The sequence below is a fragment of the Scyliorhinus canicula genome, chromosome 3, assembly GCF_902713615.1.
Source record: "Scyliorhinus canicula chromosome 3, sScyCan1.1, whole genome shotgun sequence".
Taxonomy (NCBI): domain Eukaryota; kingdom Metazoa; phylum Chordata; class Chondrichthyes; order Carcharhiniformes; family Scyliorhinidae; genus Scyliorhinus; species Scyliorhinus canicula.
Window position 1 is genome coordinate 77411867 of NC_052148.1, and position 25515 is coordinate 77437381.

At 45.3% G+C, this 25515-nt stretch overlaps 1 protein-coding gene across 1 annotated transcript in view; it reads right to left on the reverse strand.

Annotated features, from left to right (window-relative positions):
- The window catches only part of LOC119962751 (atrial natriuretic peptide receptor 2), a 195123-nt gene that overhangs the window by 94110 nt on the left and 75498 nt on the right, over window positions 1–25515 (reverse strand). Inside the window, exons 9-11 of the mRNA XM_038790768.1 lie at window positions 15869–15943; window positions 10609–10686; window positions 10419–10523 (exon numbers count right to left, since the gene is read on the reverse strand). Of these exons, the coding sequence (XP_038646696.1) occupies window positions 10419–10523; window positions 10609–10686; window positions 15869–15943 (258 nt within the window). The remainder of the gene's footprint in view (window positions 1–10418; window positions 10524–10608; window positions 10687–15868; window positions 15944–25515) is intronic.

Consider the following 25515-nt stretch of genomic DNA (forward strand, 5'->3'; position numbering starts at 1 on the left):
GTCCAAATTACCTAACAGCACGTTTTTGGGACTTGTGGGAGGAAACCGGAGCACCCAGAGGAAACCCACACAGACACGGGGAGAACGTGCAAACTCCGCACAGACAGCGACCCAGCAGGGAATCGAACCTGGGGCCCTGGCGCTGTGAAGCCACAGTGCTAACTATTGTGTTACCATGCTGCCCGAAGATTTGTGTCATGTGGTGACTGACCCCTGTATAGCAGATGACGTTGCCAAGGAGCTGCATGTAGGTCTCTGGAAATAATGGCTCCTGGAAAGAAGATAAATCTTCGTGGGGTATATAATTGGATATATTTAGCTCTGTCCCAGGAAGATCTTGGAGTAGTAGGTAGCTATTACTAAGGCTAATAAGACCTGGTGGTGCTTGCAATTCTTCCAGATTTGGTAATGGATGGCTCAAGCAGTTGTGTACCAAATATACTCAACACTGCTCACCTTGGACTTGAGATAGTTATGATGGAGGTATGCCAGGAGGAACCCTCTGGACGCAAGAGAGTAAAGGCTTAATAAGAGCATTAAAGGTGATGCAATAATTGAGCAATTAGAAAGCTGCAAAAGCATTGTGGTGAACGGAAGCCCAAAGGCTTTGGTAATGCAGTGTAAATGAGTTGATGGAGAGCTATTTATATTGACAAATCATAAAGAAGTTGAGTTGGAAAGGGCAAAAGATGTGTCTGGTTAATAATACGCAGAAATTGGAAAAGTTGGTCTTATCTGTGATCAGAAAAAGAGAGGTCACGTGAGAGGGTAAAGTTGAAAGGGTAACAACGCTCATGAGTAGAAGAGTTTATTTGGATATAAAGCTTTAGGGAGAACAGTGAAGGTAAAGGAGAGGCAGCAAGTGCAATTAAGATGGAGATCGAAATTCCTCAAGGATGAGGAATTTCCCAGTACAGAGGCACTGGGAAGAAAGGAGGGCAAAGATCTTATTAATAAGCTTCAAATGCCGAAACTGGAGGGATTCTGGCAGGGGTTCGCTGATGTTATGCCTGAGGTACTGAAAGTAAAGGTTGCCCCGAGCCCAGAAATAGTGATTTTCGGTGTGTCGGAAGACCCAGGAGTCCAGGGGGTGAGAGAGGCCGACGTCTTGGCCTTTGCTTCCCTGGTAGCCTGGAGACATATTTTGTTGGGGTGGAAGGAATCGGGGTCACCGTGGGTGAGCGACATCGCAGAATTCCTTACGCTGGAAAAAAATCAACTTTGTGGAGAGAGGGTCTGTGGGGGGGGGGGGGGGGGGGGGGGGGGTGTTTGGCCGAAGATGGAAACCGTTTATTGACTTCTTCAAGGATAGCTAAGATGCCAGCAATGGGGGGAGTGGGGGTATAGGGGGTAAAAGTGGGGGAGGCAGGGTGGGTGGAGCGGAACGGCAGGGAGGTGTTATTTATTTGTTATGAGACTTCATGTTTGTTCTTTTTTTTGGTTTTAGTTGTGTTTCATGTATAAATGCCTTAATAAAAATATATTTTTTAAAGGCTTCAGGTGGGCTTTGAGGGGCAGTCAACAATAAAGGTTTTAAGAGAGAAGTGAGGGGGTGGAACAAGGGGAGGGGCGAGTTCTCTACAAGAGGAGAAGGTGCTAGAGGAGTAGAGGAAAACAAATCAATGTGTGAATTGGTAAAAACGGTTGTATCAACCCCATAGTAAATTGGGTAGGGCAGCTGATGGAAGGTACCACCAGGCAGGAGCCTTTTACTCCATTTCCATTTTGTGTACTGTACTTCCGTAAATGATCAACTCCTTTCTAAGCGAGACTGTTATACTGTTGCCAAAGTTTCTGGATTGTAGCCAATGTTTGTTTTAGCACTAACATCTTTTACCAAACTGGATTAGGATTGCCTCGAATCAGCCAATTTACTGCTCTTACCAGCTATCACACAAAATTCCCATCAAATCTTTGTGTGCTGCTCTCAGACTGTAACTTTGGCTGGCCATATATGTACCTGGAGTCCAGAAGGGAAGCTCATATGAGAAAGGACATAATCTATTTTGTTAGAGTTTAGAAACAATAGAGGTGCCATTACACTGCATGGGTACTCTGTTGGCCTTCAAATAATGGAAAATAACAGATTTGCACATAAATTAAAGAGATATGCAGAAACCACAGTCTGGTTATTTAAAAAAAAATTAATATAAATTTAGTGTATCGAATTCATTTTTCCCAATTTTTTAGGGGCAATTTAGTGTGGCCAATCTACCTACCCTGCACATCTTTGGGATGTGGGGGCGAAACCCACGCAAACACGGGGAGAATGTGCAATACTCACGCGAACAGTGACCCAGAGCCAGGATCAAACCTGGGACCTCAGCGCCGTGAGGCAGCAATGCTAACCGCTGGGCCATCACGCTGCCCCTGCAGTGTAGTTATAATGGGAGGTTTTAAATAAATTAATTAGCCATCACTCACAAAGGATCATAGGCATCTTTCTCCATTTGAGGGAAACAATTAATTATATATGGCTTGAGATACCAATCCACAGGCATGGGAAAGGTGAGGAGACAGACCTCCATGAGTTACCACAGCCTATACATGGATTGAACCCACATTGTTAGCATTATTATGTATCACAGTCTAGCCATCTGAGGTAACCAGCTTACTGTCTTTAAGACAGAGATAGATAGGTTCTTGATTCATAAGGGCCTCAGGGGTTATGGGGAGAAGGCAGGAGAATGGGGATAAGAAAATATCAGTCATGATTGAATGATTCTGCATTCTGTAGAGTTTCAATATTTTGTGGACTTGTTGCAAGTTTTGCAATTGTTTGTAAAAATTGTGCACTAGAACGGCGGAGCAGACTCGATGGGCTGAGTGGCCTAATTCTGCTCCTATGTCTTATGGTCTTATGGCCACTCCCCACACACTCTCATTCCATGCAAGAAGATGGCTCCACGAAGACTTACCCGAGGTTCATGGAGGGTGAGCTGGACAGAATGCTGGATGCAATGGAGGAGAGGCAGGACACGCTCTTCTCCAGGGTGGGCAGGAGGTTACTGCCCGTGGACATAAACTGGGCCTGAGCGGAGGTGGCAGAGGCGGCGAGTGCTCTAGGTCTCATCAGGCGAACTGGCTTGCACTGTCGCACAAAGTTGAAGGGTGGCACGGTAGCACAGTATTTAGCACTGCTGCCTCACAGCACCAGGGACCCAGGTTCAATTCCAGCCTTGGGTCATTATTTGTGTGGAGTTTGTACCTTCTCCCCATGTTTGCGTGGATTTCCTTTGGCTGCTCTGGTTCTGTAGCTGCAGTGTGATGTAGGTCCTGGGTGTGACGCACAGAATGTGACAACCTGTCCTGGGGTAGGATGGATGGGAGCAGGGGCATGATGAGCAGCCAGAGCTTGAAGATAGCTGATGGACAGTGGAGTGGGCCAGCTGATAGTGTCACTGGTGTGGCCTCTGCCCTGAGAGGGGTAGTGTGCCAGGGAGAATACCAAATGCCCTCGTGCATGTGTCCTTTGTTTGGGGTGCACTCAGCCATTCCCTCGCAGTGGGGCTGCGCTTCTGATGAGTGGACTGAGGAGTGACAGTATCTGGTGTGCCACTGATTGAGCTTGGCCACACCAATCCCATTGATGGGTGGTGAGCTGGGGTCTGAGGTTTTCTAGAGGGGTGGTCTGGGTGGGCTACCAAATGACCAGAGGCTCTGTGAACATTTATAGGACACAGAGAGAAATCAGTAGTGTGAGCAGCCAGGGGCTTGTAACTTGTGTCAAACGGGTGCATTTAAAACCCATACTACAGTAATGGCAGCCTGAGCCAGGCCACCCCCATCCCGAGCGGGACACAGACCAGTCACCAGGCCGCTCGCCGCTACCCCCCCCCCCCCCCCCCCCCCCCGCCTTAGCAGCCATCTCCCAGCAAATGGTACAATTTTATAACATTTTAAAAATTCTTTCCTTTCTCTCTCCTCAGCAGCCATGGTGCAAACCTCGCTGTCGTCACCAGCGAGGAACCAGAGCATGGCATTCGGTTCAGTGCCGGATGCCCGATTCTCCCCTAATTGCGATTCATATTTCCGGTGTCGAGGGGCAGATAATTTAACCCAGTATGTTTCTAGTCCAAGGGGGGAGTCCTGAATTTGATTCTAGGGAATGAGGTGGGTCAAAAATTAATCCAAGTGTCAGTCGGAGAACATTTAGGGAACAATTTGCATAATATCATAAGGTTTAGGTTAGCTATGGAAATGGACAAAGAGCAATCCAGAACAAAAATAATCCATTGGGAGAGGACCAATTTCAATGGGATGAGAACGGAGCTAATCTAGGTCAACTTGAATCAAAGGTTGGCACACAAAAACTTTACCGGAACAATGGTCTGCTTTTGCAGGCGCGGTACAAAAGCACAAAGGGGTAAAAATCTGGCAAAGTAACCAGAGCTGGATGCCGACAGTGATAAGGGGTAAGATGAAGCAGAAAAAAAGATGCATAACACAGCTGTCAGATTGTAACACGAATGAGAACCAGGCTAAATTTGGAAAGTTTAGAGGGAAAGTGAGAGATGAAGCCAGAGGAGTAATGAGACAATCTGAGAAGAGACAGGCAACTAGGATATAAAGAAATCCAAAAGTTTTCTATAGCATATAAAGAAGATGCTGCCAAAGTCATGATGGAAGAGAAGGTGTTTGAGATATTGGATGGACTAAAAATTAATAGAGGAGTGGTTAAAAAGGATGGATGTACTTAAGTTTGATAAGCCTCAGGTATAGATGCATAAAAAGATTATCTGAGAATACTGAGGGATGTAAAGATGGAAATTACGGAGGCACTGGCCACAATCTTCAACCCTTCCTTCGATACAGGGTATCAGAGGACTCATTTCCGGCCATTTCCCTCCATTTCTTGTGTGCATAGAGTCCTCTGTTGCGCGTACTAACATGGTTGTTTCTCGGGAAGGTTTCTTGGGAACATTTTAAGCAACTCCTTCAAGAAATCCTTCAAGTAATAGTTCAATATAGCACTTATGGCAAAGGGGATCAAAGGATATGGAGGGAAAACGGGATTAGGCTGTTGAGTTGGGTGATCAGCCGTGATCATAATGAATGGTGAAGCAGGCTCGAAGGGCCGAATGATCTTCTCCTTCCCCTATTTTGTTTCTATGTGTCCTCAACCAGGGTAGAGTTGATATTTTCCAGGCTATTCCTCAGTTCCCTGAGGTAGAATCCATTGGTGAACTATTAACAATGGGAGAGCTGCAACAAGCAATCAAACAGATGAAAAACAACTAGATGTGCAACCCTCCTGGCATTCCAGCTGAGTTCTCTAAAGCTGATGGGCTCTTGCTCACATTAGGACTCCATGCACTCATTCTACAGACTTGGTAGGAAAAGCAACTCACAACACCCCCACCAACATTCTTCCAGCTTCAGGAATATGACAATTGTAACTACCTTCAAGAATGGAGATAAATCATCCTGTAGAAACTATCAGAGTCTTTCCTTCGTGTCCCTGGCAGGGAAAATCCTGCTATCCATTCTCCTGAATCACCTACTGTCCTGTGGTGAACAAAATCCTCCCAAAAATATAGTGTGGCTTTAGACTTTCCAGAGAAACCTTCATCAACCTGGCCAAAGCATTTAATTAAATAAATCATGAGACTCTGGATGGTGCTCCAAAGATTTGGATGTCCAAGAAATTTCATCACAATCCTGATAATATGACTGCAAATATCTTGAGTGCAAGATCTGAAACAGGCGCCTTTAAAATCCAGACTGAGGTCTGTAATGATTTTAGGAATATTGACTTCTAAATGTTGAGACAATTAAAAGGTTAAAAACCTAGTTGTATAGTGTGTTTGATTGCAGTGGTCATGTTGTTTTTGAAAATGATTTTGTTTTGTAAAGACGTGGGAGCTTCTGAGAGCCAGAAGGGGAAATTGACCAAAATAATATGGTTTTTCAGTCTGGGCTAATGCAATGTGGGTTGACTGGAGAAAGTCCCTGGGGAATTAATGTGCTTTGCAGCCTGCAGAGTTCATTTTTTTTTCAGTTTGGGGAGATGAGGTCATTGCTGGGTGGAGCCAAGGGATGCAGAGAGACATTTTGAGTTAACTTTCGAGAGTCAGTTTTGAAAAAGGCTTGGAGTGAGAGGGGGTGAAGTCTGATCTGTCTCATACTGAGTTCTATCACAGTAGGACAGTTGTAAAAGAGTAACAATATTAAAGCAGAACAATCTTGTCTGGGGACAGGGAAGAAGCTGAAATACGCCAGGGGAACCAGCATTTGAAGACATTCACCGTAGTCTGGAGGGGTTCTAAAGGGAGCTGAATCTGTTTTATAATGTAAGTGTGTCATGCTGCTTTTAAAATAGATTGAGAGCTGTATGTTTGTCTTCTTGTTGTTTAATGGGAATTTGAGTAGTAGTAATTAAGGCATAATTGTAAGTGGTTTAAAAAAATATACCAAATACCTTTTTCTGCATGCAATCACTCCTGGAGTGAATCATTCCTTCTGCACAAACTTACAAATAAACTAAAATATTAGGACTTAGATCCAGTATCCTAGCCACCATCAGGGGTCTGGTCTGGGATCATAATAGGTCAAGCAAAGTTGTGTGATAGCACCGAAACTATTTAAAATCTATCCGATAGCGCCACTAATACTCACCTCATCAAAGATCAACTGCCCTCTGATGTGAATATTAAATAATGTGTAGATGGAAAACTGTTTAACTTAAGTCGTCTCTATGCCAAAAGTAAATTGAGCACCATAGACATACATGATTTACACTGTGCAGAAGACTGGAGTGCCATTGCCACTATACACCAGATTTGCTAACCACTCTTGGTCTCTTGAATTCTACACACAAGAAACTGAGCCTGGCACATTGCTAAAATAGACCTTGTATCAACCCACAACCGGTCAGCCAAATATTCCTCCTCCCATTTATATTGAAGGAGGGACTCTGGTCGATGTTGAGCATTTCTCGAAGCTCAGCAGCCACATCTCTCAAAGGGTTGGCATCGACGAGGAGAACCAACAATAGATCATAATAATCATAATAATCTTTATTGTCACAAGTAGGCTTACATTAAAACTGCAATGAAATTACTGTGAGAATTCCCTAGTCGCCACATTCCGGCACCTGTTTGGGTACTCAGAGGGAGAATTCAGAATGTTCAAATTACCTAACAGCACGTCTTTTGGGACTTGTGGGAGGAAACCGGAGCACCCAGAGGAAACCCACGCAGACACAGGGAGAATGTGCAGACTCTTCACAGACAGTGATCCAAGGCAGGTATCGAACCTGGGACCCTGGTGCCGTGAAGCAACAGTGCTAACCACTGTGCTACAATGCCAGTTCAGACATTTACAAATGACAGAAGTGATTGCTTGACAACAAAGTGTGGCGCTAACAATTATACTCAAAGCCGAGAGACTAGTACAATAGAGGCTTTATTGCTGTACGATGTTGTCCCTCCATCCGCAACTGTAGACTGAGGGTCTGAGCAGCTCTCATACATATTTATACACAAGCTCCCTGTGGGCGGAGCTAGCCGGCAGGGGCTGACCGGAGGAACCTGTATTACAGGTACAGGCATACATCCCCCTACTGCAGTACACATAACTACAGTGGTTATCTCACCACACAAAGACCTCTGCAATTCCTTGTCTATAGAGCAGACGCTGTCACCACATTCATGTACTGCTGTGAGACCTGGGCCGGGATTCTCCGAAATCCCGGCCAAGTGTTGACGCCAGCGTAAACACCGGATGGTGTACACCAGAGTCAACGAGCCTCCTGGCCCAGCAATTCAGCGGTCTTCAGGGGGCTAGTATGGCCCCCGACCGGTGCCGCAGCGATCGCGGTTACCGGAAAATCTCCTCCCGGCGTCAGAGCGGCGTGGCGGGAATTTCCCACATCCCTGGTGATTCTCCGATCCGGCATGGGCTCAGAGAATCCCGCCCCCAAACGGTGTACCAGTAACATATAATGCACTAGAGAAAGTCCTTCAGCAATACCTCCACCACATCTTCTGGATGCAATGAGAGGACCATCAAATGTCCTTTGTGAAGCCAGCTCCACAAGCATTCAGGCAAAACTCAACGCACGCACCCTCTACCCCCCCCCACCCTCCGGCGATTCTTCCCACGCGATGCGCCGAGTGCTTGCCGAGTTAGGCAAAGTCCCGGTGGCGTCATTCTCGTGTGGTCCTACCAGGCAGGATCTCGGCGTTATTGCTGCGGGGGGTGGCCTGGTGGGGGGATCCGACTCCGGGGGGGGATGGCAATGGCCTGGTCTGCAATCGGGGCCGACCGATCGGCGGGCGGGCGGGCTATATTCCTCTACGCCGGGCCAATGCAGGTCTCCGCCATGTTGCGCGGGGCCGCGTGGAGACGGCAACACTCGCGCATGCGCGAACTCGCGCCAGCCGTAGCACTCATGCACGAACTCGCGCCAGCCGTGGGTGCATCCGCGGACCCACGCCGCCCATGGTGACGCCCATATCAGTAGCTGGAGCAGCATGAGGCTCTCCAATGCCGTACTGGCCCCATGTGCGGCGCAGGATCGCTGATCCTAGAGGCCAGATGATGCCATCGTAAAACGCTCCAGCGTGGTCCGGGGCTGGAGAGTCTGGCTACAGGGGACAGTATTTGGCAGGTCGGGTCCGCGCACGGCCAGCACCATGTTGCGCATGCGCGGCCACGGACCCGGCCATTCTGTGGTGTATCCGCAGGTATAGCCAGGGGCTTTATGCTGCGCGGCTGCAAGGCCCCCCCCCCCCCCCCCACTGGACGGAGAATCGGTGCGCTGGTGGCGCTAACTATCTAGTCGTAAAACCAGATGGATCCTGCGGACAAAACCCCGTATCTTACAAATATATATGAGGAAAGGTATTACCACAGCCTTATACACAGTACGATTTGTTGTTAGTTTGATACCTTGTTTCCTCCACAGTCTTTTACATAAATGTGCAAATGCTGAGCTTATTCTGATGTGGAGATGCTGGCGTTGGACTGGGGTGAGCACAGTAAGAAGTCTTACAACACCAGGTTAAAGTCCAACAGGTTTGTTTCAAACACGAGCTTTGTCTATATAACTGTTTCTGGATCATACCTCTCCAGTCACCTGAAGAAGGAGCTGCGCTCCGAAAGCTCGTGTTTGAAACAAACCTGTTGGACTTTAACCTGGTGTTGTAAGACTTCTTACTGAGCTTATTCTGGTAATCTCATTTGCTACCTCGCTGTCAATGCAGACATTTCTGAGAATTGTGCTGCTGAGACAGTTGGAGTTAGCTACAGCCTTCAGGGTTGTGTCATTGACAGTTATAATAGGAGGGGTATAGTTAGAATTTGGCAATGGTTGATGGAATATCTGTCTTCCTTAAACTGTTGATCAGCGGACAGTCATCAGTCAGTTCTGAAGCACAGTGCATGATCCTTTGAAGGTCATGCTGACAGTGTGACACAAGGACATGTGGGGCAGGATTTTCTAGTTCCACTGAAGGCGACCTCCCGCATCAGGTTCCCCAGCAGGGGGATGGGCAAGCAAACGCTGTTGAGATCGACAGGACCAGAAGATCCCCTCAGCGGCCTATGGCGAGTCACAATTGCCGCCGGAAAATAAACTGCGGGGGGGGGGGGGGGGGGGGGGGGGGGGTGTCCTGAAAATCCCGTCTTGTCATTGGTAAACAACAATTCCCGTATCATCATCTCTGATACCTTAGTTGAGGATTTCAGGCATCTCCGGTTGAAGAGTTTGTCAGAGATTCCTCTGTGGTGGTCAGATACACATTTATGACCTTCTTTTTGCAAGAAAACAGGCTGGGAGAGCCAGTGAGGCCTCCTTTATTTATGAGGCTGGTTCATTCACATCAATGTATTGAGCATCCTTCATATATCGCTTCAACCTTACAGATTTCACGGGGTGAGTAAGAATTTGCTTCCTCTGCGTCCATTGCTTAATTCCCATTATTCATTTCGGCTGTCCTCACTTTGTTCATCATCACTTTGTGCATGAAGCTATCTTTTTTATTAATTCTCAGGATGCGGAACAGGCAAACACATACTTCTAGTGTATAGTCCCAACATCTGCACAAACGGCCCAATCAAAATGCCTTCTGTTTGAAACATTTGCATGGATACAATTTTGGAACCAAAACGACACCCTCAGCATTAAAAATATAGGCCTGATTCAACCAAATTTTGCAGCCACAGCGTTTGAAGCATAGACAGCAAAAGGATATCAATAATTAATTTTCACGTCTCAAAGCACAACAGCAGAATATGTTCATTGATCATTGATTAATACATCGCAATAAGTGATTATTTTCATTATATAACTGCTGTATCCCTGTTAGAAACTGAAATTAAGAATCAAATTTCTTGTAACCAGCTGCTTGATGCCTAAACATATTTCAACCAGAAATGACCATGGGTTCAGTTTTCACTTCTCATCATCTTACCTGAAGACTTCCTCTAGGGCAATATTCTGTTACAATACAGATATTCGGTGGATCAATGCAGGCTCCAATGAACCTTGTCAAATGATTAAACTGCACATCCCGCATCTGCAAGAGAAATAATGACTAGCGATCAAGCTGATAAGGCACTGATAACATTGCCAACGATGTTGACAGGACATTACACACTTACGTGCTTTAGTTCAAACAGCACTTGTCTGGTGAGCTCAATTCTTTTCTTGTTCGCATATTTTATTGCAACTAGATTACCCTGAAAAGAAACAATTAATACTTTAATTAAACAAATAAAATAAAGTATCTTGTAATGGAGGGAAAAAAACATCAGTGTTTTTCAGAAGCATTCAAAAGGTCTAATTTAAATCATCAAGAATACATTTTTTTAATTGACAAATAACATGAAAATATATTTTTCCAAGTTGTTTTCTAGTTTTTAGAGAAATGATGCATTTATAATAATCTGCTAATATGCAGACGGAAAGCCCGCCCTTTTTCCTGGCCAGGTTCAATTTTCAGGCTGGTGGGCGCCGAACAGCTGAGGGTGGGAAATAGAAAAAAATTCACTGGTCTCGATCTTGGGTGGGAAGGGGGTGCTCCCATTGGATGTTCCCTTCTGACTGGGGTGCCCTCCCTTCATGGACAGGATGCCTCTGGACCTTACCCCCCTGCCAGTCTATCCCCCAATTATCCAATCACCCCACACCCGTTCTCGTGACCCCTCCAGATCAACCCCGACTCTCCCCCACCACCTGCTACATACCACCAATCGGCTTCCTGCACTCAGTCCCAGGCATGGTGCTGCTCTTCTGGCCCCTGCAGCGCTTTGCCTGGGTGGGTAGGAGAGCTGTCGGTCAGTCATCTTGGCTGAAAGCTCCCCAAGGGAAGGTAGAGAATGGTAGAAATTGAGAATGGTAGACTCGCCTTTTGAGCATGAAATGGCAGCAGGCCTGTCAGAGGCCAACCTACTCTCATGATCAGCTCCCATTCTGCCCCCATATCACTCTAAGCGGAACAACCACTCCTTCTCATTCTCCTAAACAAACTCAATGTTAGCACTCAAAGAAGACACAAGCATAAGGGACCCATAACAACATAACAAAGCTCAAGACTAACTTTTAAAAATTGTCCACTCCTCTGCGTGAATACCAGGAGCAAAAGAGGAAGACTTGGGCAGATTTTAGAGAAAATAGAGAAAAGGCATAATTTTTCACAAGCATTTTTCCACTAGTCCTTTTACTTATATGGGTGCTTTTGAAATACATATAAAAACCTATGAAGACTTATGAACAACATCATAGCCAAATTACTGGGTATCACAAAGGTTTTTTCACAATGCTTGAGAAGTTTGAGTGGGTTACAGTATCAAGTCTTTCTTTAGGCCTGCTCTCTCTCATGCATGAAACCCATTAGTTAACAAGTGAATCCAGAGAAATGCAACATCTGTTTCAGTTCATCAATCGTTGCTTCAGAAAATAAAGTCAGGACATTAATATTAAAATCTTATTTTTTTTAAAATAAATTCTTAATTTTATATTAGGTTTAAAATTATGAAAACTTCAGAAATACTTTCATTTCTAAAATATCCAACTGAATAAAATGAAGGGAAATTAGAAGGTTGCAGTAGAGGATAAATGCTGCAACAGTATTCATATGTGTTGGTACAATAGCATAGCATTTTAGGTATATGCTTTTTAAAACCCATTTCTAAGCATCTGATAATAGCTTTTGAAATTGCAGAACCATGGAACCTCAATTATCCATTATTCCTGTTATTTGCCATGGAAATTATCCACAGGGTATTATGCAAGGTAAAACCATGCACAAGACATCACCTAATTGTACACTTTCTATTGCTATTTGTATTTCATCTACTTTCCTTCATGTATAAATTTACATCATGTTTCTTTTGTTATTGATACTGCACCAGCAATCATTCCTTCAACCCGTGTGCTTTTATATCATGAGAGTAAGACCAACATTTGAGGTCTTCAAATTATTCATCAGTTTGAATAATTGTGACAGATAGTGGAGCTTTAGGTGTGCATGACAAGCCTTAATGAAAACAATACTGAAATTGCAAATGGACATGATACTCACTCTGTCAGACACTAATGTGATATTTTTGTACAAATGTGATACACAATGGGCGCGAGTCTCCACTCCCGCGCGGCATCGGGAAAGCCGTCGTGAACTCGGCCGAGTTTCACGATGGCCTCGGAGGCCGCTCCTCTCACCCTATTCACCCCCCCTCCCCCCCAGGGGGCTAGGAGCGGCGTTCCGTAAATCTCGGCCGCCGGGAATGACGCGACAGCGGCGCCTAAGTGACGTCAGCCGCGCATGCGCAGGTTGGCCGGCTCCAACCCGCGCATGCGCGGTTGCCGTTTCCCCCTCCACTGCCCCGCAAGACGTGGCGGCTTGATCTTGCGCGGTGGCAGAGGGGAAAGAGTGCGTCCCTTGGAGACGCTGGCCCAACGGTCGGTGGGCAACGATCGCGGGCCAGTCCCCTCCCGAGCACGGCCGTGAAAAATGGCGAGCAGCGATTCTCCGAGCGGGGGGTGGGAGAATGGCGGGGGGTGCCAGGACGGCGTGTCGTGAGTCGCCCGGCCCTCCCGCGATTCTCCCACCTGGTGTGAGGAGTGGTGAATCGCGCCCATTGTCTTTATTTATTGTTTTGCTCCACCTTGCAACAATCCACTTATTTTCAATGTCCTACTCTAAACCTGTATAGGGACAAAGTATGTCAGATCACAAAAATTGTGACAATACAAAGCACAGATATAGTCACTTCTTGTCCCACTTTGCTGTCTTCTTTATGGGATATCTGGCAGGTCTCTGCTCTGGAGTTTTCCCTATGATTGAAGTAAGGGTCTAGGCTGAACCTTATAATAAAAAAATCATTACTAGCGGGATTCTCCATCAGCCCCGTTTCCTGGCGCGGTGCGCCCCTGCTGACAGTGGGATTCTCCATTCCTGCAGCCGGCCAATGGGGTTTCCCATTGTGGACCATCCCACAGCGTGGGTGTGCTGCTGGCAGGGTGAAGAGTCCCACTGATGGAGAATCCCATTGAAAATACTCTGATAAAAAGCCATCCACCTGAAACATCAATTCTTTTTCTCTCTCCATATAGTCTCACCCGCTAAGGTGTTCCAGCATTATCTGCTTTTGTTTATGATTTCCAGCATCTGCTGTATTTTACTATTGTCATTCGTCTATTATTGGCTGAAGAAGAGCAATGTCAGGTATTTCAAAGCAGGTTGTGTGCACCCTGTCTCATTGAATAGTGGAGTTGATGGACCGAATGGCCAACTTCTGCTCTGGCATCTTATGGTCTCATGGTTCTGTTGCCAGCAGAAACAGCTTCGCTGGCAAGACCTAAACTATGAAAATGTTTTTACCTTTCAAAACCCTTCAGTGACACAGCTGTGATGTTATAAACTGCAGCTTCAGTCCCAGGAACCATAGAGATGGAGATGGTTCTGAATGATAACTGTCTCATTATTTTATAGTCTCCAGCTTTAAGTCAAGATAAGATTGTTTCCCTCATCCTTTCATTTTCATCCAAGGAAGCAATAGGAGGTTTCCTCCTTTCCCATCACCGGCTTCCAGTTACCATTAACTAGAAAACTAGAAAATTCCATTTCTGTTGCATTTATGTTTGGAGGAAGAACTATTAAAGCATTATCCTGTACCAAAATAAACCCCTTAGAATTCAAGAATCCCTACGGTGCAGAAGTAGGCCATTCGGCCCATCCAGTCTGCACCAGCCCTTAAGCCCGTGCCTTCATCTGGTAACCCAGCAACCCACCTACCTTTTGGACACTAAGGGGAATTTAGCCTGGCTAATCCACCTAACCAGCACATCTTTGGACTGTGGGAGGAAACCACTGGGAAGGGATTCCTAAGTGACATCACAAAGATAATCACAGCTGAGTAGAAATATCCCATCCCAATACCACTTCAGAAGGTGCTTGACAAAGAAAAACATCTGACAGTAAATGTATAAATGTTTAATTTAGTGAATTTAGATTAATTATGCAATGAAACTGTTGTAGACAGAGACAAAGATGCCACGGGAGGCCAGGCTGACAGGGTACAACTCACTTTGTTCTGCACTTGTCACTATAATCACAACTCTCCAATCACTGCAGGGTCATCTTTCTTGAACTGCTTCCAGGTCGGGGTTTATATCCTGTGAGGAAGCTCCCCCATAGTCACCTGAGTAACTCATACTCTGAAGCACGTGGTGCTCGCCAGTTGCGGCCATCCTGCTTCTGTGCATTGGAGGATGAGGGGTTCCTCCTGGTGCTAATGAGGGGAAGGGGTATTCTCTCTCTCTCTCCTCAACTGTGAACTGCCTATCCTTTTCTAGTGAACTGTACTGCTTGTGGACACCTCTCCACTGATGTGGGGTTGTTGCTGGAGCCGGGGAGGGTGGGGGAGGAGAGCGTGCGTTGGATTGAGTTCTGGCAGCTTTGACTTGTACTTAATTGTTTGTTGAGTTTCTTGTGGTTGCTCCGTATTTTGTCTTTTTCTTTTGTAAAGGAAGTTCACTCTCTCTCTCTCTCCTGCCATACCCCATTTCGGTGTGTCCTTTTACAGTGGTCTGTGCTGCTCTTTGGGTGCCTTTCCACCAATGTGGGGCTACCATTGGGGAGGGGAGGGGAATGAGGGGAGGGGGAGTGGGGGAGAGGTGGCCGTATGCTAGCTTTGTAGTTGGTGGTTTGTTTAAAGGAACTGTTTTGAGTTCAACTGTGCCCCCTCTTTGGAGAGGAGGGGAGGGGTGTTTTCTCTCTCACACAACATGCCTTGCACTGGTATGTCCTTTCCTTTCATTTGGGTGCCTTTCCGCCGATGATGGGCTACCGTCGGGGCTGGGGTGGCGGATGTCAGCTGGTTTGAGAGCTGGTGGGGGATTTTTGGTGTCTTGTAAATGCTTTCAGTATCTTACTGATTTTTGTGACTGTTTTAGCATGTTGCTGATTCTTTAGTATTTTTGAGTTGTCAATATACTTAAAATATTTAGAGGAGGGGAATCAGATGCAATTACAAGTTTTGTCCCTGTAGGGGGGTTGTAACAGAAACTGTTTCCTTTTGGGGTCACATTTAAATGTGGGAGAGTAAGAGGTGATAGCCAGGTTTTTTTTTTCTATCTACGCCCTTGAACGGCATTCTGCAGTGACAAACCCTGTAGATGGATATCCTGGCCGAGGTCACCCTTGGGACTTTGGAGCATGAAAGAAATCTGAGGGGCAGATTTCACTCTGAGTTGAAAATGGGAATGGATTTGTTGCTTCTGGCAGCTATGGATTTCCGGTGGCTGCCGGTGTATTGTTGCAAATCCTGCTTCATCTTCATCCACAACTGTTCATTTCAAAGTCTGACATCATGGCCACAAAGTAAACAGATACACTGGAGACAGAAGTGAGATTAGTACCTTAAAGTAGCCAGTCTTTGCAAAGAGCTGGTATTTTCCTTGCGTTGTCAGTAAGGAACAATAACTGGATCCCCGCTATTGATGAAACAAACAAGAAAATGAAACAGCATATCAGTTAAACAGAATATTATCTTGGCCATTTTAAAGCACGAGAACCCAGTAACCGTTTAAATGGTTTCCAAATTACAATGGTACACATACTTATGCGAAAAGATAAGTTTCCACCTTCATTCTGCCATGAAGGATTAAGGTCAAAAATGTGGACATGTCCCATTGAATTTCAATGGTCTGAATAGCAGACACAGCTGAACCTGAGTTCTCAATATGTGCTGCCTAGTATTGCAAACGCAAATGATTACTCTCCAAATGTTTGTTGTGGGATTGGGCGGGATTCTCCGGTCCATCTGCCATGTGTTTTTCGGTGGCATGATTCCGTACTCCCGTCGCTTGTCAATAGGATTTGCCATTGAAGCCACACCACACCACCAGGAAAGCCATGGGTGGGGGTGTGCTGCCGGTGGGAAATGTCAATCCCAACGGCCGGAAAATTCTGGCCATCATCTACATATTTGTCCAGGATTTAGCAGCTAGAATCCCTCACACCAGGCTTGCAGATCAAAGGAATGTACAGAGAAAATTTGCCTCCATTGCAAGACGAATGAAATGTCAATGCAGTTCATTGCAGCTGCTCAGATTTACCATCCCACTGCTACTTATTACTATTAATTGCTTTCACACTTGACTTCTAAAACATATCAAGTTGCATTTAACATTGTGGGTGAGATTTAATGCCCTCCCCAAGGCGAGTATGGAGGCAGGGGGTGCATTTAATCATGGGGGAGGGTTCCTGGTGCCCCCCCCCCCCCACCCTACATCCTGAATCCCTTAACTGGGCAATTAATACCCCCTTACGGACCTTATCCCACAACTGCAGATAGGGGACTCACCCTGTGGGAGCCCAAAAAGCAAATCCTTGTTGTATTTTGCTTGCTGGCTCCTGGGGATGGGGGTGGAGGTACTTCCACGTTTCAAAGGCACTCAATGTCTCATTGAGGGACCTGGCATCGGGAAACAGTGGGGGTGGCACTGAGACCCATCCCCAAACCTTTGCAGCTGACCCCCTTCCACATTCCTCCCCTCGTCCATGCCCACCACCCTGAAACTCCTACCCTGCGACTCCCACTTCATCCTTACCTGTGGCCTGGATCCCTCACTGATTTGGGGCCTCTTGTGGGGCAGCTACCAGTGTTTCCGCTGGGTTGGCCTACGATGGAAGGGTGCCCACCTTTGATTGGCTGGCAGCATTCGAGGGCGGGGGGGGGGGGCCTTACCATTGGAACTTCTCAGCTTCTCCTCAGGCTGCTATGAATTTCTATGCTGCAGCCTGAATGTCCATCAATCACCTTCAAATTCGAGAGCCAGCAGTCTCCTACTCAGAGCTTAAGGCTAAACTTCCGACATAGTATTGCTAATTCTAGTGCAGTGTGACATTTAAGTTTAATTCATTGGAAACTATCAGCAAAATGTCTGAAGCACTTCACAGCTGAAGGTGAGGCCGGAACGAAGTGTGAGGAAAGATAGGGAAAAGGTGGAAGGTGCAGCCAAAAAGGAATAGCAAAATAGCTGAAATTTTCACAGGAGAGGTAAGCTCTACTTCCGTGGTTTGAATAAGCATTATCGATAAGTCACACACAATAGTCTAATTTGGTAAGTGTAGAATCATATTCTCACAGCCCAATAAAGAGGCTATCAGGCCATCGTGTCCAATATCATCCAGTTAGCCCATTTTCCTGCTCTTTTGCCATTGCCCTGCAATGTTCTCCCCAAATATTTATCCAATTGCCTTTTGAAAGTTCCTGCTGAATATGTTTCCATCATCCTTTCAGGCAGTGTAATCCAGACGAGAGCAACTGTTTCAACTGTTAACAACCCTGCACGAAAAACGTGCTCCCCATCTCACCTCTATCTCTTACCCCAATTATCATAAATCTCTATTTTCTGGTTACCAAACTTCCAACCATAAAGTCACAGAATCCTACTTTAATTTACGGCTCAGGTGGAGACCATTCAACCCATCGAGTCCATGAAAGCTCCTCCCGAGCAATCCAGTCAGTCATTTCTCCTGTTCGATCCCTATTACCCGACAAGTTTATTTTATTCAAATGTGCATCCAATTTTCTTTTGAAATCATTGATTGTTTCTGATTCCGTCACTGTCACAGGCAGTGAGTTCCAGTTCATTGCCACTCACTTTATATAAAGTTCTTCCCCTTGCCTCTCTTGCCCAAAATCTTAAACCTGTGTTTCCTAATCCTTGTACCATTAGCTAATGGGAAGAGCTTTTCATTGTCTACCTTATTTAAGTCCATCGTAATCTTGTGTAACTGTATGAAATCTCCCCACATTTGACTTTGCTCCAATTAGAACTACTATGACTTTCCAAAGTAACTACGTAGCTAAAATCCCTTATCCCTGGAACTATTCTTGTAATTATCCTTTGCATTCTCTCAAGGACTGTACTTGCACACTTTCTTCAATGAGGGTGTCATATTTGCTACTCTCCAATCCTATGGCACCCTCCCCCCATCCTCCCTCTCATTTCTGGGGAAGATTTAAAGATTGAGGCAAGCCCTTCCACTATCACCACTTCTGCAACCTGGCATGCAAACCATCTGGACCAGGTGACTTGTCTACCCAAACCATAGCTAGCCTTACCCCTTTCAACTTTCACATTATACATTGTCCCTTCTATCTCTTCCTCTCCTAATATTTTATCACAATCCTCTTGGCATCAGTGGAAACAGTTTCTCCTATTTACTCTATCAAAACCTTTTATGGTTTTGAACACTCTATTAAACCTTATCTTAACATTTCCTATTCGAAGCAGAACAACCACAGCTTCTCTGGTCTTTCAACATACTTAATGTCGACCATCCCTAGTGACATTCCGGTAAACACATCAAAAACAATAGATTGAATGCAGACTGCATGATTAATTCTTATGGCACTTCCATAGAAATCATCCAACATAGTTCAAAATGTAACATCCCTAAAATGTAACAAACCCCACCCCTTCAAAGTCTTGCAAAACCACCTCTCATTCTTCAAAACTCCAAAGAGTATAGGCCCAACCTGCTCAACCTTTCCTCATAAAGCAAATCTTTCATCTCAAGAATCAACCTCATGAATTTTCTCTGAATTTTTCCAATGCAAATATTGTCCCTCATTACGTAACCTGACCAAATCTGCACACAATACTCTTGGTGTGCTCTTACCAATGCCCTGTACAGTGGCGGCAACATTTCATTACTTTTGTACTCAACCCCCCTTGTAGCAAGGGCAACATTCCATTTATCTTCCAAATTAGGGCGGCATGGTGGCACAGTGGTTAGCACTGCTGCCTCACAGCACCAGGTATCCGGGTTCTATTCTGACCTGAGGTCACTGTCTGTGTGGAGTTTGTATGTTCTCCCCCTGTCTGCGTGGATTTCCTCCGGGTGCTCCGGTTTCCTCCCACAGTCCAAAGATGTGTGGGTTAGATGGATTGGTCTTACTAAATTGCCCCTTAGTGTCCAGGGATGTGGGTTTAGGTTACGGGGCAACGGGGATAGGGCAAGGTGGATGGGGGAGTAAACATGGGTAGAGTGCTCATTCGAAGGTCGGAAATGGCCTCCTCCTGCACAGTTGGGATTCTTTCCATTGCTACCATGATTCATGTACAAGAACATCCAAATCCCCCTGTACTGCAGGTCTCTGCAGTCTCTACGTATTTAAATAACGTTCTGCTGTTCTATTCTTCCTGTCAAAGTGGAGAACCTCACATTTTTCCGTATTATACTTCTTTTGCCAAATTTTTGCCCACTCACTTAACTCTACCCCTTTGCTGACTCTATGTTCTCCTCACCACTTGCTTTCCTACCTATCTTTGTATCGTCAGAAAATTTAGCTACAATACAGTTTCCATGCCAGGTTTTAAAATGTTAAAACAATGTCATTTTCCTGCACTAACTAACTCAAAGGGATCCTAACAGTGTGAGGTGATGTAGTTTAATACTGCTAATTACTGTGCATGGTGTCAAGACCTTCCAAGGCCAGTTTTTAGAAAGTATTTCAACTCAACCCTCTCAACTTTCTCCTTTGACCGTACGTCTCCATGTGGAGAAATGTAACAGCCGGAATTCTCCGGTGGTTCGCTGATGGTGTGATTCTCTGTTTGCGCCGGCAGCGCACCCCGCCTGTGGTTTCCTGGCGTTGTGGGGAGGCTTCAATGGGAAATCCCATTAATAGCGACGGGAGCAGAGAATTCCGCCACTTTCGAACAGCGCGCCATATCCCGCCGCCGATAAACACACAGCTGGGAGACCGGAGATTCCTGCCCAACATTTTTTCAAAGAATAGAAAAATCATGCGGCGGTAAAGGTGAGAGCGAAGCTTGTTAGGAGGTTTTATTGGGCAAACAAATGCCACAACTCTTCGGACCCACTTGGAGCTAATTCAAATTAAAATGCTAATTAATAAAAATATCTATGTTTTCAGATCCCTAAAATCAACATGAATATACTACTGCGGTTTTGTTGGCCCTTACCAACTACTGGTTTCTACATTTTAATTTTAATTTTTAATTTTAAAAATATTTTCCAGTTCAGAAATCAAAGTATTTTATGAGGCCCGATCACCATGCCAACGTGACAACCATTCGGAAATGTGAGTGTGGAATCTGGTTTGTGTGATCTCGTATGAGCATTTGTAGCAAATTCCATTCTTTGCTATTTTAATAGGCAGGCTAATGTGTTTATTTAAAATGGATCAACGGCTCTGTTAAAATGGAATTTGATACAAACATGCTGCTCGCAATGCAGTCTGCTATACACTGGGGAGACCAAATGTTGACTGCTTTCCAGAACACCTCGCTTCAGTCTGCAAGCATGATCATAAGCTTCTGGTCTCCTGTCACTTTAGTTCTCCACCATGCTTTCATATGGACATCTTCCGGACTCAAATTCAACAACTTCAGAACATAATCTTGTCCCTCATTTTGTTTCTTTCTTATTTAAATGCTTTGGTTTTCATAGAATCAAATCAGTGCAGAAATCAGTGCAGAAGAAGGCCATTCGGCCCATCGAGTCTGCAGCAACCATTTTGAAAGATCACGCTACACAGACCCAATCCCCGGCCCTATCCTTGTAATCCCACCTAACCTTGGAACACTTAGGTACAATTTAGCATGGCCAATCCACCTAACCTGCACATCTTTGGACTGTGGGAGGAGACTGGAGCACCCAGAGGAAACCCACGCAGGCTCGGAGAGAATGTGCAAACTCCACACAGACAGTCATCTGAGGTTGGAATTGAACCCGTGTCCCTAGTGCTGTGAGGCAGCAGTGCTAACCACTGTACCACCATGCCGCCCCTTTTTTTACTTTCATTTTCCCCTTTTTTTGGTTTCAAATGGCAACTGTTCATTATACTTTCATAAGATATAAGAACAGAATTGGCCCATTCGGTCCTTCGAATCATGGCTGATATGTTCCTCATCTTTTACTGCAATGCTACAGACCAAGAGATGGATTGCAAAATCAGCCACAGCATCTCCTCCGTAGAACTCATGAATGAAGAGCAGGAATAGGCAATTTAGCCTCCCGAGCTTAAACACCTTCAATGTGATCATGATTGATCCCATAATGGCCTCAACTCCACTGTCCTCCCCATTCTCCATACCCGTTCGACTCATTACCAATTAAAAATCAGTCTAACTCCTCCTTAAGTTTACTCACTGTCCCTGCATCCACCACACTCTGGGGTAGCGAATTCCACAGATTCACAACCCTTTGGGTGAAGTAGTTTCTCCTCATCTTTATTTTAAATTGGGGCAGCACGGTAGTACAGTGGTTAGCACTCCTGCCTCACGGCGCTGAGATCCCAGATTCAATCCCGGCTCTGAAGATGGCATATTTTCCCTGTGTTTGCGTGGGTTTCGCCCCCACAACCCAAAAGATGTGCAGGGTAGGTGGATTGGCCATGCCAAATTGCCCCTTAATTGGAAAAAAATGAATTGGGTACTCTGAATTTATTAGTTTTTAAAATCTTTGTTTTAAATTTGCTGTCTTTTTCTTCTAGGATTATGACCTCTCATTGTAGAATGTCCCACAAGAGGTAGCATCTGCTCCACATCTACTTTATCCATACCTTGTAGCATCTTGTATGCCTCAATTTGATTGCCCCTCATTCTTCTAAGCTCCAGAGAGTATAGCGCTGACCTGTTCAATTTCTCCTTATACGACTAACCTCTCATCTCTGAAATTAATCGAGTGAAACTCTTCTGGACGGCCTCCAATGTCATTACATCTTTACTCTAATAAGGGGACCAAAACTATGCACAATACTCCAGGTGTGGTTTCACCAATGCCTTTATAGTTGAAACAACACTTCCTTACCGTTATACTCCATTTGTTTTGCTATAAATGCCAACATTCCATTTGCTTTCCTTATTAGCTGCTGCACCTGCATGCTACATTTCTGTGATTCCCAGATCCCTCTGCATCAGAGCATCCCAAAGTCTCTCCCCATTTAGATAATAAGTTGCCTTCCCATTTTTCCGATCAAAATGTATGACCTCACACTTATCCATGTTAAACTCCATCTGACACATTTTGACCCACTCTCCGAACCTATCTATATGCATTTGTATGGTTATTATTTCCTCATTGCAACTTACTGTCCCACCTATTTTTATGTCATCTGCGAATTTGGCTATAGAACCTGCATCTAAGTGGTTTATATAGAGTGTAAATAGCTGGGGCCCAAGGACCAAACTCTGTGGTACTCCACTAGTTACATCTTGCCATCCAGAAAAAGACCCATTTATCATGACTCTCCGTCTTCTATCCGTCAGCCAGTCTTCTATCCAAGCTAATAAGTTACCCCTAATCCCATGTGATCTCACCTTGTGAATTAACCTTCTATGCTGCACCTTATCAAAAGCCTTCAGGAAGTCCAGATATACTACATCCACAGGATCCCCATTATCCACTTTGCTTGTTACATCTTCAAAGAACTCTATCAAATTAGTCAAACATGATTTGCCCTTCATAAAACTATGCTGACTCTGATGGATAGTGCTTTGGCTTTCCAAATGCTCTGATATTACATCCTTGACAATTGATTCTCACAATTTTCCAACAACAGATGTTCAACTAACTGGTCTGTAATTTCCCACATTCTGTCTCCCTCCCTTTTTGAATAAGGGTGCTATGCTAGCATTTCTCCAATCCACTGGAACCGTTCCCATGTCCAACCAATTTTGGAATATTTTAACCAATGAATCCACTATCTCTGCTGCCACTTCCTTTCACAGCCGAGGATATAGGCCATCAGACCCTGGGGACTTGTCTGCCCTCAATCCCAAGTGTTTGTTGAGTATCGTTTTGCTAATGATGCTGATTGTTCCATGTTCCACCATTTCTATTACCTCTTAATTGCCCGTTCCTATATGAATGATACCAGTGTCCTCCATTTAGACCTCCGTTATACACAGCTTTTACTGGGAAGCGAGTTCCAGCATTTTGACTCCGGGGCACTGAAGGGATATAGTTCCAGGTCAGGACGGTGTGTGGCTTGGAGACAAACCTGCAGCTGGTGATGTTCCAAAGTGTCTAATGTCCTTTTTTCTAGGGAGTAGAAGTTGTGGATTAGGAAGGTGCTGTTGAAGAAGCTGTGGTGAGTTACTGCAGTGAACTTTGTATGTGGCACATACTGCTCCACTGTGCATCAGTGATGGAGGTATCTTGTTTAAATTGGTGGATGGGATAGGAATTATGCAAACTGTTTTCTCTTGAATGGTGTCAAGCTTCATGAGTGTTGTCCTGCACTCATCCAGGCACTCCTGACTTGTGCCTTGAAGATAGTAGACAGGCTTTGATAAGTCAGGAGGTGAGATACTTGCTGTAGAATTCCTAGCCTCTGACTTGCTCTTGTAGCCACAGTATTTATATGGCTGGCCCAATTCAGTTTCTGATCAATGGTAACCCCCGAGGCTCTTAATTTTGGGGACTCAGCGATGATAATGCCATTGGATATCTTGGGACGATGATTACATTCTCCCTTGTTGGAGATGATCATTGCCTGGCACTTGTGTACTGTGAATGTTATTTCCACAAAATTGACAATATGCACATTTGTGCATTCAGTCAACTGGCACCAATCCAAAAGCAGCACAGAAGAGCACCATCCTTCTATTTTGTTTTACTTCTACTTTTAGATGATGATTTATTTACTAGTTAAGTCATTCTTCAGAAGCTATCAGCTTGGTGTCCGAAAAGCTATATGTAGCATTTCTCCAACTGTGGAGAGTAGATTACATACAATTACATTTTTACTATAATATCATTTTGTTGCAGGATGAACAGTTTTGTTTTCAATCAGTGTGTTGAGCAGCTGATTTTAGCATGAAAGCAATATATTTCAGTGCCCTAAAACTGCATCTAATTTCCGTGGAAAAAACATGCCTTTTCATTTCTTCACCAAAAAATTCGATGCTACCAGTGTCACATTAAAAGGTGATGCCAGAGAAAAATTGAAAGAGATAAAAATAGATAAAGAAGAGGGGCTGGATTCTCCGCAGCCCCCCCGCCGAAATCACAGCCGGTGGGGGGGCGGAGTATCAGCTTTGATGCCGTAATTGGGCATGGCGCTGGTCCTCCGGGCCCTGAAATTTGAGGTCATCGTGGAGTACACCGCGCAGCCTGGGGCCCATTGCCAGAGGCCCGCTCAGCCAACCTCCGCTCCCGACCGGCCGAGTTCCTGACGGCGTGGAACTAACCACCTATTGCCGGTCGGGATGCTCGCATGGCAGCTGTGGAATCAGTCCATGGCTGCCCTGGTTGGGAGCGGACGCATCGGAGACCATGGGGGGCCTTATAGGCGCCGGGGATTAGATGTGCGGGTGATGAGGCTCGGGCGCACGGTCGATCAGGGTTTATTTTTTCTGTTGGCTCCACAGCCCAAGTAGCCATGGAGCATGGCAGGACCACTGGAGGTCACCGCCGTGCGCATGTACGGCCTCTGATCCGGAGGTGCCCCCCGCACCTATCTGCAGCAAAATCTGCCAGATTCACTCCGGGTCCCTGCTAGCCCCTACATGGCATTGAATTCGTCTAACTTTTTTCTAGGAATCTCGGGAGTAAAACTCCATGGTTTTTACGCCGGCATGGGGAAATAGTCTCATTTTGGGAGAATCCAGCCAGGGGTCTTTGAAAGGTTGATTCCATTCAAATTAGAAAGGTCAATAGATTTGATGGAATGCACCTGACATTGTTGTTGAGGGAAGTGAGGGTGCAAAGTGTAGAAGCTGTAGCCACTATATTCTAATCCTTCTTGGAAGTGATGCCAAAGGGTCGCAAATGTTGCCCAACAGTTCAACACCTGGTAATGACAGGCCAGACACTCTGACATGCTGGTGGAGACGTTTTTAGAGACAATTGGGCTCGACGTTCCCCTTCTGCATCTGCACAGAATTGAGTCGGGAGTGGGTAAAATGAGTACTGTGAGGCCAGAATTTCAAACTTCCGTTTCCATTTCAGACCCATACCATTTTCTCTTAGTTTGGAAACATGTCAGGTCGTGACCCCAAACACACATTCTCTGACTCAT